The following is a 12,721-nucleotide window of genomic DNA, read 5'->3' as shown; positions in this document are numbered from 1 at the left end:
AGTATATGGTGCTGATTATTATGTGGCTCATATACTGCAAAATAAAGGGGTACAATGAGAAGTACTATGGCCATGAGGCCAGAGTACAAGTGCCAGCTCATATACTCAGCATATGAGCTGGTACTTGTAGTACTCCAGCCTCATGACTATAGTATTTCGCATTTTACATTTCTCATTGTTATATGCAGTATACTGCTGGAGTACTAAAAGTACCAGCTCATATGCTGAGTATTCTGCCAACAGTTCATATACTCAGGCAAATGCTCATATAGTCAGCATTATTGGTGGGCATTACCTTGGCGGTGGGCAAATGCGAGAGTCTCTCCGCTCTCAGGATGATGCGCCGGCCTCGGTGATGTCATTTTGTCGCGCGAGGTTCAAAGCTTGCGCATGTGTTATTGTACATGTCTCCTACATTGTAAGAAGCCTTTGAAAATCACTGAAGTATACCTATTTTGTATCCCCATGATCATATCGACCCAAAGAATAAAGTAGACTTGTCATTTGGGGCGAAAGCCGTGAAATCCAAGCCCATAAGAAAATGGTGCAAATGCATTTTTTCATAATTTTCTATGCATTTTTTTCCCCGCTTCCCAGTACACAGCATGGATTATTAAATACTGTCAGATCAGTTTCGGGGGAATCAAGCGAGGGAGCCACACACACGGACTAGGCAGCCAGAGTCATCCACTGGCCATACCCCCAGGAAAAAATATTTTAATTTTTAATGATTGAGCCATAACCAATTATATTGACACATGTAAGATTCTAAAAATAGGGCCTGGTCAGGAGTATAAAACTGGCTTTGGGGTTAAGGATCAAATAAGTAGTTAATAATAAACATGGTTTCAAATAATAAAACACACACTTACCACTTTGATACCAGTTGTATCAGAACATTTATTTAAAGAAATTATTCACAATTTGCTTCTGCAAATTTTGGAAAAAGTTTGTTGTGACTTTCTGTAACACCAGCTACAAATGGAATCAACCAGAATAAGGAATTCTAGACATTTTTATGCTTTGTGCAGTGCTGCGTAATCTGTGTGTGCTATATAAATAAAGAATTATTATTATTATTTTTATATTTATCTATGAAACATTATTATCTACCATTGGTGGCTAACATTGCCAGAAGGTTTATACTTATATTTAGTCCTTAATATGCGGACTACTACTTCAAACTAAATTCTCTGTACTAACATAAAATAATTGGAAAATATGTGGAAACTTTTACTACACTTTTTCTCTACTAATTTATATACATAACTATGTAAAGGGAAAGCAAGAGTGGAGATGATATAAAAAGAAATTGTCTTCTTTTAGTTATAGCCACTGTGCACTATGCTACTTTTATAAATACAAGCATAACTGGTAAAACCATTCTTAATGTTGTCAGTATTTTGTATGCCTCATATTCTTAAATATAATATTGCATTACAGATAACCATGGGTGCAACAATGGAAACCAAGGAACTCTCTTTTACATCATTAGGACTAATATTTCCTGAAGGGTATGCCAATGTAGTTATTTTAAAATAAATTACAGTATTGCATTGTGCAGATCACATGTAGAGAGTATTCACAGTTCATCAAATGGTGAAAATTGAACATTTTATGGGGTTTTCTGGGTTTTAGAAACCGAACCATAGGATAGGTGAGTTGATGGTTACCATATAAACATCAAAGGCCAGTGATGTCACATATCTCTGTCACATGCCCAGTGTACAGATTTGATCCAATTAATCGTGTGAGCTACAATACCAATGTGCAATAAAAGGACTCCAGCATTTATCTAGGCCCTCTGAGTTCTCCTTAAATCGGATTCTGGACAACCCCTTTAAATTTGCCATAAAACTTATGATTGTTTTTGTAACACCTGATGTTAGAGAAATCTGCGATTATTACCATTTGAACATATTCACAGTGTTTAACCGAGTAAGAGAGCTCCCTCTCTGAGTTCATTACTGCCCTCTACCAGTATCTTTTCTTTGTTATAGTACAACTAATACATCCTCTAAAGTAGACCTGGTGCATTAAATATGAATTATTATTGTAGGATTGAATGGTAATCCTCTGCCAGCCCAATGGCCATCTAGTAGAGTATGTTCTCCTTTAAACAGAAGATGAAAAATCAAACTTTGCCATAAAACTATGATGGTCCTACAAAATGTAATTATCTGCAACCACACTCTTTGGCAACCATGTTGGGGTACAGGTGAAGCTTAATGCCATTTTCATGTGCCACCATTAGCCACTGTTCTTGGTACTGCACAGGTACACAGCAAGGGGGCCGATCAAGACCAGATTGTCTTCTCTCCTGGAGCTGGATAAGCAGAATAACATGGGCCTGATAATCACTTTGAGTGGTCTGTGGGAAACGACAAGGCCCTACACAGTTGTTAATGTTTATTTCTTCGGGAAAATGGATGTCCTTATACTCTGGATAGGGTTTTAAGTTGATGGTGAGCTCTTGCAGGCGACAGTGAGGCTTGAGGCCTGCTCCACGGTTCTGTCGTGATAATTTTTTGCGGTCTTGCCAATAAGCACGAATTGTCTGTAAAGTTTTAAGGAGCATTAGCGAATGCAGTTTCCTATGCAGTTTATTTCCCAATGGTGGTGATTGCTTCTCCTCTATTGATAAATAGCTTATGTTGAAATGGCTATGGCAAGAGTTTATAAGTTTTTGAAGCATTTGGACATGATCTCCAAGAGAAAATATATCTTTCATGTCTTCTAGCACCTCTTGTGTCTTTTCTGTGATTCTCTCAAGCAATGTCCCATTAAGTCTTTCTTGTAATCTGTGAGCCAAAAGATGTTTGCTTCCGGGTAAAAACAGGAACACAAGGGGCTCTTGGGAGTCCACCAGCCACTCCAATGCCTCTATTTCAGTAACATTCAACAATTGGGGGCGAAGGTCATCAGAACTTTTATTGTTGGGATCAAGGGACATGTGGATGGTGGAAGATGGTTTTGTGTGGGAGGGCATAAGAAGTGTTGACAAATGAGATAGGGTTTCCAGAAATTCATCTTTCTTAGAAGTAATCATTTGGTTGTGAAAACTGTAGAAATTAATATAAAAAAATAAAAAAATATTAAAAATGTTATGTAATTGTTTAACATAAAGTAAGCACTGTATTTTACAGCTCAGAAAGAAAGCCAGTGTCCTTTTTATTACTTTCAATAAGACTAATGTAGTGAGTTGCTTGAGCATTATTTTCACAGTAGAAAAACTATCATCTCACATAAGGGTTATAAGGGTAAGTCCAATCCAAACCTGTTCTAATGCATTTTTGTCTTCACATTATAACAATTAACTGCACCATCTATTCCAGTGCCAGTACTGAAACTCCATTCTATTCCAGCTGGAGCCACTGAATGCCCTCAGCAACAGCCCCTATTCCCACAGTTCACCAGGTGACATGATGTGGATGCAGAGATCTCCTCTGAGGCCACTAATTGGCTCCAGAAGTTGCTTTACGCATGGTATGACGTTAGAAGAACATGATCTGCTAGAATTTTTTACAATGTTTCTGCCATGTCATTAGTTTCACTAACAGTATTTTTGTTTAACACCACTAGTGCTAGATGGAGTTTTTGGAGCCAATGCCAGAAGTGTATCCATCAGAAAAGAGAAGTCTATGTTGTGCACATTTTCTATCCCTTTTATATTCACTTCTGAATGTGGTTGCAAAAACCAGAACAAAAACTGTTGCATTGGAAAGAAAGGGTACTCTAATCTGTGAAGGAAGCCTAAGAGTAAGCAGCACAATTCCTGAATCTTTACTCCAGAATAATCTGACAAAAGTTGGAAACAGAGGTCGCACTAACATTTTTCCAGAAGGGTAAAAATACTCCTCTCACCATTTTTGAGGAGTATTTTTACCCGAGGAGGAGTATGAAAATTTCTGTAATACACATAGCACACTCACACAACACACACACTCACCGCACACAACACACACACTCACAACTCACAGCACACACTCCCCCCTCACAGCACACACTCCCCACTCACAGCACACAACACAACAACGCACACACTCCCCACTCACAGCACAGCACACAACACAACACACACTACACTCACAGCACACACTACACTCACAACACAGCACAGCACACACTCACAGCACACAACACATAACACACACTCACACTGCACACACTCACAACACAGCACAGCATACACTACACTCACCCGGCACTGCTCTTAGGCCCCGTCAATCACAAACGCAGGCAGCTGCGGGCAGGTAGAGATGGAGCAGGACGGGGAGCAGCAGCATTGTGGCCCACATGCAGTGGCGTAACTAGAAGAGGCTGACAAACTTCTCCATGGGGCCCCCCTTCCCCTTAGGGCGATGTGTGCGCCAACGTGTGCACGGCCGGCACACGTCGGCGCACGGGACAGGAGGAGGGGGTGAGCGCTGCTTACCCCCTCATACATACAGCATGTACACACATACAGTATATACAGACATGCTGCATACACAAAACAAATACGCATACGTACAGCATATACAAACACAGCACATACACCCACACAGCATATTCATACACTCACAGTGCACACACAACCGCACACACCATACGCTCACACAGCATATTCATACACTCACAGTGCACACACACCATACACTCACAGTGCAACTGCACATACCATGCAGAAACAGCCCATACTCTCACACAGCACATACACTCACAGGGCGCACACACAGCACACACACAACACAGCACACACACAACACAGCACACACACACCACAGCACATACACAACACAGCACATACATAGAGGGACTTACAGTCGGCTGTCTGTCGCATTCGGGCGGAGGAGTAGAGGAACCGGAGAGCCGAGAAGCCGAGGGGAGCGGAGGAGCAGAGGAGTCGAGGGGAGCGGAGGAGCCGACGAGGGGGAGGGGGTCAGGGGAGAGCGGACAGCCCCGGCCCCCCCTTCTGATGGGCCCAGTCTCAATGGCGACCGCGGACGGTACGCCACTGCCCACATGTCTCCCCTGGGGCGGGTGCTCTCACTCCGGCCCACCCCTAGTCACGTGTCCCACTGAGCGGTTCGGCGCGCGCTATGATCGCGCTACTGACATTTCCCTCATTTGCAGCACATGCTGAACCGCTCAGTCTGCGCGCTACAGGGAATAATTGCCAAGTGTAACTTTACGCATGGCAATTATTTTGGGAGGTAATGGCGCCTCATCACGCGTCTATGACGCGTGGTGAGGCGTTAATGCGACCTCTGGTTGGAAATATGCTAATTTTTAACCCACTTGTGCAAAACTGTTGTGACATTTGATATGCTTTCATCACAAACACCTGTTATCAAAAGTGGGTGGGAAAATGTCAGTGGTTAGTACATTTAGCCAGCTTTATCAACTAAGACATTTTTAAGTCCCAAACTCACTTCAGTAAAAGGGTGGTGCAGAAATATCAGACCGTTAATAAATTAGACAAATCTGTAAAATATTGCAGTCTCCTATGATCATAAATTTCCATCATAGGCTTCTTGTGGCAGTTTTTTGGACCTTATGAATATGTCCATGAAATTGATGCATCTTTCCCAGTGGCATCTGTGGTGGCATTTGTTGGCCGCACATATAACATGCCTTTTTTTAAATTGAAGAAGACTATATCAAGAAGTTTAAAATAAAAAACACATTGGGGCACATGTATCAAAAGTGTCTGAGGCCGGTTTTACATATGCAGATGTGTTCTGTCAAACTTGCTCCTCATATCTGCTAGATTTAGGGGCACATGTATCATAATTTTTCAGCTGACACTTTTTCAAGTTTCCTCCTAATAAATCATTGCAATGTATCTTAAAGGGGTATTCTCATTTTGGCAAATTAATGTTATTGTTTGCATGATGAAATATTGTATATTTTTCCAATATGCTTTCTTTATCAATTCCTCACTGTTTTCTAGATCTTTGCTTGCTGTCATTCTATACAAAAGCTTCTATGTTTACCTCCAGTGGACAGAAATCTGACCATGGTCACACAGGTGCACAGTTCCTTAGCATCATAGGGAGTAAGCAGAGATGTGGGTTATAATGACCCGTGCACCTGTGTGACCATGGTCAAATTTATGTCCACTGGAAATAAATGTAGAAGCTTTCTATAGATGGACAGAAAGCAGAGATCTAGAAAACCATGAGGAATTGATAAAGAAATATATTGGAAAAATGTATAACTTTTCATTATACAAACAATAACATTTATTTGCTGAAATGAGACAACCACTTTAAGTTTTTCCCCTTTGTGATACATGCGATGAGTTGCCTGTATAGTCACACTTTTGAGACTTTTTGTGGTGTGCAAATTTTTTGTCCCAAATAGTAGTTACTAAATGTAAGTCTGGATCTAGCATTGCTCTGTTTTGGGACTCATTAAGCGCAAGAATGGGACAATTCCAAGCCCAAAAATCGCACTAATTGAACAAACATCTGGGCTGCAAAGATAAATACGGTAACACTGCATTAAATTTTTGAGGCAGCTAACTTTGGTACACTGCTTGATTCTGACCCTAAAAAGTTGCAAACCGAAAAAAAGTCACACACAAAGACTCACAAAAAAAAGTAAAAGGAAGCAATAGGGGTGATACATGTCCCCCTTAATGTAGAATTGCTGAACAGAGCTCAGTATGTCAGGTCAGTTCAGAAGTTGTAATTCCAGCAGACACAAGGCATTTAAACAATTAACACCCACAATCGGTGCCAGCACAGTAATCGGGGGCAAGCAGCTGCAGTAGGCACTCACTGTATATGGAGAGAGCTCAGCTGTAACATTGCTGGGTTAAATGGTTGAAACTACTTTGAATCTCCAATTACTTGACTTAGTTTGTGTGAGAATATTACACCACAATTCTGCCATATTTTCATAGGTCCCTTTTTTTAGTAAAGCTATGCCTCTTTTATTCTGCCTCTTTTGTTGTACTAGTCATAAAAGTGTCAGGGACACTCACAAAACTGTTTTATAAAAGTCAACACACTACGAAAAAGTAAAACATCATTTCAGGAGTCCACCGCCCTTTCACTATGCTGCATCTACATCACAGCAGGTTGGATGAAAGCAAGTACATGGTCCTCTGGTAAGCTTCTGTAAGTAGGCAAGGTGATCCTCAGCCTTCAATTAACTCTCTAGGTCCTTGAAAAGCAAAATGCATTGGTTCAACAAATATTTGTTTTGATAATTTAAATCCACTTATTTGCAACCCCTGTTCCAACACTGGTGGTGATTTGCAGGATCTTGAAGCTCCCATTTGGCATTGTTTCTGTTGATCACCAGGGCAACAAAGGCTTTGTCAAGAACCTAGACATCTCCATCAAGCATGTTTTTAGGAGAGATGTCACAGCTGATTCATATGAAGTATAGGCATTGCCTTTTCATTTCAGATTACTTTTTCAGTCCAGTTTTTTTTAACTGAAAATACTGCATAAAAAAGTGTGTTTTTAATGCTACATTTAGCTTTTGTGTGAAATGTATCATTATGGGTTTTTAGGTGGTTTTCTGATGCACTTGTCACGGGTGACCCCGCAAACCATGTTTCGGATCGCGGGTGCAACCGTGCGCTGCCCGGTCCCAGTCCGGAGTTGTGGCGCGGTGCCTTCGCAATCCATGTTGCGGATCGCGGGTACATCCGTGCTCCGCTGCCTGCTGCTGCCTCTGCCCAGTTCCCCCCAGGTCAGTACTTACCTGTCCCAGCTCATGATGGCTCCATCGCGGTGCCGTCCAGGCTGCAGGTCTGTCTCCTACACTCTAAGAATTTAAAGGGCCAGCGTCCTCCTTATTGGCGCTGGCATTCCCGGCTCTGCTATATAGCCTGGCGACTCCCAGCATCCCCTGCCGGATCTTCATGTCCTGTTACTGAAGAGAAAGCCCTCCGTGTTCCTGAGCGTTTCCAGACGCCTCCGTGTATTCTGTGATTCCCATGTATTTTGTGATTCCCGTGTTCCTGTGGTGATGCTCGTTTTCCGGTATCCTGTGGCGGTCCTGGTATCCTGTGGCAGTCCTGGTATCCTGTGGCGGTCCTGGTATCCTGTGGCGGTCCTGGTATCCTGTGGCGGTCCTGTATCTTAGTGGTCTTCCGAGGTCCTGCCAGCCGTCTTCCCGTGATCCTGCCTTCCCGTGGTCTCCACCGGCCTTCCTATGGTCCTGCCTTAACGTGGTCCTGCCTGCTCTGTGTCCCTACCTTGGCTGTCACCGCGGGCCTAGTCGCACCCGTGTAGCAACCTGGTGGCTCCCCGCCGCAGCAAGACCATCCCACTTTGCGGCGTGCTCTGGCGAAGACCAGGAGTCCACTTAGACTCCGCTCCTGGGTTGCGGCTGGCATTGTTATCTCCCGCAGTGGTCCAGGGAGTCCACAAGTCCCTAAGGGACTATTCCCCGAGATTGTGACAGCACTTCTCTTTATAGCTGGAAATGTGTCAGAAAATGGCTTGCAAAACAACACTTGAAAGTGTTGCAATATAAAAATGTATTAAAAATGCCACAATAAAGTCCAATGCAGAGAAAAAACAAAAGCTACCAAGCATGTTTTGAAGAATTAAAAAAGTGCCACAAATGAGTGTGAATCAATTTCTTGAATAAACACTCAAGGTAAAACATAAAAACTGTACTTTGCATAGTGCATGGTCTGAGAGGACAGTACAGGTGGGTCCTTACTTAAGGACGTCCGTCTTACAGACGACTCCTAGTTACAGACCAACCTCTCTGCCCACTATGACCTCTGGTGAACTTCTCTGGGTGCTTTACTTTAGTAATGATCAGCTGTAAGGTGTCTGTAATAAAGATTTATTGATAATATTTGTTCCCATAACAGCAAAAAATTTGGGGACAAAAAGAATTTTGTCTGGAGCTACAATTATAAAATATACAGTTCCGACTTACATACAACTTCATCTTAAGTACAAAGCTAAAGAACCTGTCTTGTACGTAACCCAGAGACTGCCTGTACAAGCATTTCTTCTAAAGTGTTTTTCGATTACCATCTTGACCCAGCACTACGTATAAGACAATTTTAGCTATTCTAATTTACAAAAGCTGAAATGGATTAATAATTAAATACCTACACACGATTTTACTGTACACTGTATGTACATCAAAAGGTTAGTACATTATTCTTATAATGTTTACAACTAAAACAATTTGTAATTTACTCACCTAGAGACAAGAAGGCTTTGATCAGATCTTATGATGGGGACACTGTGGCTTAAGACCATGAATATGACAGGTTTAATCTTGATAATGCATCTTTTATCCATGCTGAAAAAATGCCACTCAGCTTCTGTGGTTGAAAGAGCAGATCCTAGAATTCAAAAAACAGATTAGAAAATGTAGTATTCTCAATATTAAAGTGTTTCAAAGTGATAGCTCCCTTTGTGTTCTTCTATGTGTCCTGCTGCAGTCTTTTTATGATTTTCTTCATAAGTTAGTGACCAAGCCTCTAGAAGACCATATTTCACTTCTAATTTGGTTGGTGGTCTCAAAAGGGTTATTAATCTCTCAGTCTGCTAGTTTTAAGTACAATCTGTAAGATATATGCAACAATTATACCACATAAAAATGAACATTCAATGTATGCATAATTTTATTTATACAATATAACATAATGTCTTTATAGAGAGTATCATATGAGTATCATATCTTACCATCTGAATATTTGTTGATCTGAAAGGTTGTGTTAAGTCTTAGTTCCTCTGGTTCAATGCTCAGAAACTTTTCACTCAGCCTGACAACAAGATAGCGAGTTTCTGATGACAAGCAAACAACCTAGAGCAAGAAGAGCAGACTATTTGTGCTACAGTTTGCACCATAAAGAAGAAATAATAACCAAATGAAATATGTATTGTTGTCTTATCTTAGTGGCGTATCTCTACCAGTCATATTTAAATGTGTTTATCTCCTTGTATACATTCCTATTGTGCTTCTCACACCAGGTATAAATGAGTTTCCAATTTAAATTTGTTTACTAAATCAAAACAATAAAGAAATAAATTCACGAGGGAAAGATAACTTTAAATCTCCCTGTGTAAATGCATAAAGTATACTATACAAAGTATTACGCTCACAACGTAACAAGTCCTCCTCACAAATAACTTCTCTTATATGACTTACCTGGCTCTCTGGCACAGCTTCACCTGTTATCTTAACTTTATATGTTGTTGTGAGGTTGTGAGTATCGGGATAAAAAATAGCTGTGAGTAAGTGCAGGTGTTGAAGTAGGGGGGTAACATGTTGCCTCACTGTTGCTTGAAATTGGAATCTGTTTCCAATATCCCAGTCCACTGCAGACAAAAGAAGTGCGTGTATTACTTTTAGCAAAGAAAGGCTGAAGTATACAAGTGTATTAGCTGGTATAGAAAGCATGAAAAAACAATGGTGGACAAGCAATGGTCTCATAGATTTACCAACCCAAATGCACCTTTTTGCAAATGCAGCACCACAAGCTGTTTCCCTTCAGGTTCTTCAAGTAAACTTGCAAGTTCTTTAAATGATCCTTTATTAGTAACTTGTGGGTCCTCTGGGCACATCCCAAATAAGGCAAAATCTTCCCCTGCCTTGCGTTTCATATTGTCAAGAAAACCACTGTCATACTCTCTGAGGAACCCATGTGTAACTAGGTTGCCCCATCTAGTGCCTACATTTTCACCACACTCTGATCTTTGAAAATCCAACGAAGCATCCGTGACATGATCTCCATGCGACAAATTTTCCTCCAGGACTGGATGCCTCTCCTTATCCATGTCTATTAATTCCATTTCAATCTTGTGAACATTGTGAGGCAGTGTCTGGGAAAGTAAAGGAAACAAAAAACACAAGAAGATCTGAAAAATCCCCATCACTGTTTGTAAATATGAGGTGGAAAAGCCTGGAGTGACAACACTATTTAAAGCCTGTTTCTTTAAATCTGTCCTGGGTCAGAGGCATCTTTCAAAATGACCACTTTCTAATTCGACAGCTCGGATGATACTGTCACAACCCTGATGCATTCGTTGAAAAAGAGTTTGCTGCCAGCAGTTATACAAAAGGGTGGCAAGTTCTCTTGTTTTGGACAAAGCCTAAACCTTGAACAACCTGTGGGATGTATATTCCCAAACGGTCTTCTTCCATGTGTGTGTATTTTTTTTTAATACAGATGGGATCCCTAGCAGAGTATTTTTAGACTTTTGCTTCTGTGAAAGAATCTCCTGTAACTTGTCCTTGAACATGGTCAGGATAACAATAACTCTATTGAATGAGCTTCATCTATTAATGTGCTGGATTCATGTTTGGGTGATGAGGTCAAACTGGGTATATATGGTCATGTGTTGCATTTCTATGCAAAAAAGTTTAAAAAATAAAACAAAAAGAAACTACAAAAAAGAAAATAAGTGAAGAATAAAAACAATTAAAAGGCCTGTGATGGCTTTTTATATATGGCTGGGGAATGCTATAATCTTATACCTCCTCCAATGCTCCTGTTCACCCATGGCACCAGCTTTCATTGCCCGCCCCTGTTTGTTTACATCAGCCATTGCTCCTGTCCAGACCACTGCTGCGCACCTGCAACAGTGTCAGTTTCAAAGTGCACAGTAGTAGTTATGATGGGAATGCCGGCCTCTGTAAACAAACAGTGGGTGATGCTGCAGGTGAACGGGAGCGATGGAGAATGTTAGCATGAGAATTTATATAACCCCCTGAGGCCCTACATAAAATTTGTTAAAAGCTAGGAATTCCCCTTTAAACATAGATTGTGAGGCCTAATATTCTTCACTTCTCATAATTGTAATACTATTCACCCCCCAAAAACTGGAGGATAATCATAGCCAAAGGCCCACATATCTTGTCTAACACAATTACAAGTCTTTTATCCTACTTCAATGGCTTCATGTAGGTTACATAGATGGAGGCATTGGGGGAGAAGACGTTCTGTGCCAGTTTTTAGTCTTAGGAGCTTTTTGTATGTCAGAAGTAAGTTAGTGGTTTAGACAGCTTGATCAATGTGGCATGTGAGATGTTAATGTTTGCATTGTATCTGAGACTCTTTGATGAAGTCTCCAAAAAGTCACAAATATTTGCACAACTAATTCCTGTGTATTTTCTACACCAGGAAGTGACTGGAATGAATTTACACCTAAACCTTTTGAAAAATCTAACCTCATTAATGTGCCTTCCACATTATTCAGTGGATTCACCTGATATATCTGTTTTCTGTTGTGTTTCTATGAAGTAATCTAAAGTTTGGTTGTATCTGGATTGTGGGGTTCAATTTGCCTTTTTCCATCCTTCCACAAGTTTCTTGTTCTGGATCAGTTTTTGACATTTTTTCCACCCTGACAAGTGATTTTGTGGGGAAAAAAATGTTATTTAGATAAAATGTTCATTGCAGATATTCTGAGAGAGTTTTACAACAGGGGATGGGATGATGCATCAATAGACAAAGTAAATAGACAACAGAATACACTGAAGGAAAAAGTCTTACCTCTCCTTATTTACAAACAACCAGCAAATAAGAGGAACATCCTGGTCAGAAGTGCCCTCCTAGCACTAACAGAGAAGGCCACTTTTCTCTACAGTAGAAAAAGAGAAATGCAAGTGCCCACATACTGTCATCAAGTCCACATGGCCTTCCAGTTCACGGCACAGGGACTATATAAACAAAAAAGTAGGATGTTTACCTTCTCTGGCACTCCTGTTGCCCTGGTGCTAACATCTGATTACTTACGGTTGC

General features: G+C 40.9%; 1 protein-coding gene across 2 annotated transcripts; it reads right to left on the bottom strand.

Annotated features, from left to right (window-relative positions):
* Positions 1-220: 220 nt before the first annotated feature.
* Positions 221-12,634, bottom strand: AMH (anti-Mullerian hormone). 2 transcript variants are annotated; one of them, XM_072112702.1, is made up of 6 exons: positions 12,473-12,634; positions 10,433-10,799; positions 10,126-10,295; positions 9,660-9,780; positions 9,172-9,316; positions 221-3,062 (listed from the first exon to the last, which is right to left on the bottom strand). In XM_072112702.1, exons 2-6 carry the CDS (start codon positions 10,767-10,769, stop codon positions 2,177-2,179), a joined length of 1,659 nt encoding a protein of 552 aa, XP_071968803.1. In that variant the 5' UTR covers positions 10,770-10,799; positions 12,473-12,634; the 3' UTR covers positions 221-2,176. The 2 variants fall into 2 exon arrangements, with proteins under 2 accessions (XP_071968803.1, XP_071968796.1); XM_072112695.1 differs by lacking the exon at positions 12,473-12,634 and having other exon boundaries at positions 222-3,062; positions 10,433-11,097.
* Positions 12,635-12,721: the final 87 nt, after the last annotated feature.

This window comes from Engystomops pustulosus, chromosome 1 (assembly GCF_040894005.1).
Source record: "Engystomops pustulosus chromosome 1, aEngPut4.maternal, whole genome shotgun sequence".
Lineage (NCBI taxonomy): Eukaryota > Metazoa > Chordata > Amphibia > Anura > Leptodactylidae > Engystomops > Engystomops pustulosus.
This window is presented reverse-complemented; position numbering and strand designations above follow the sequence as displayed.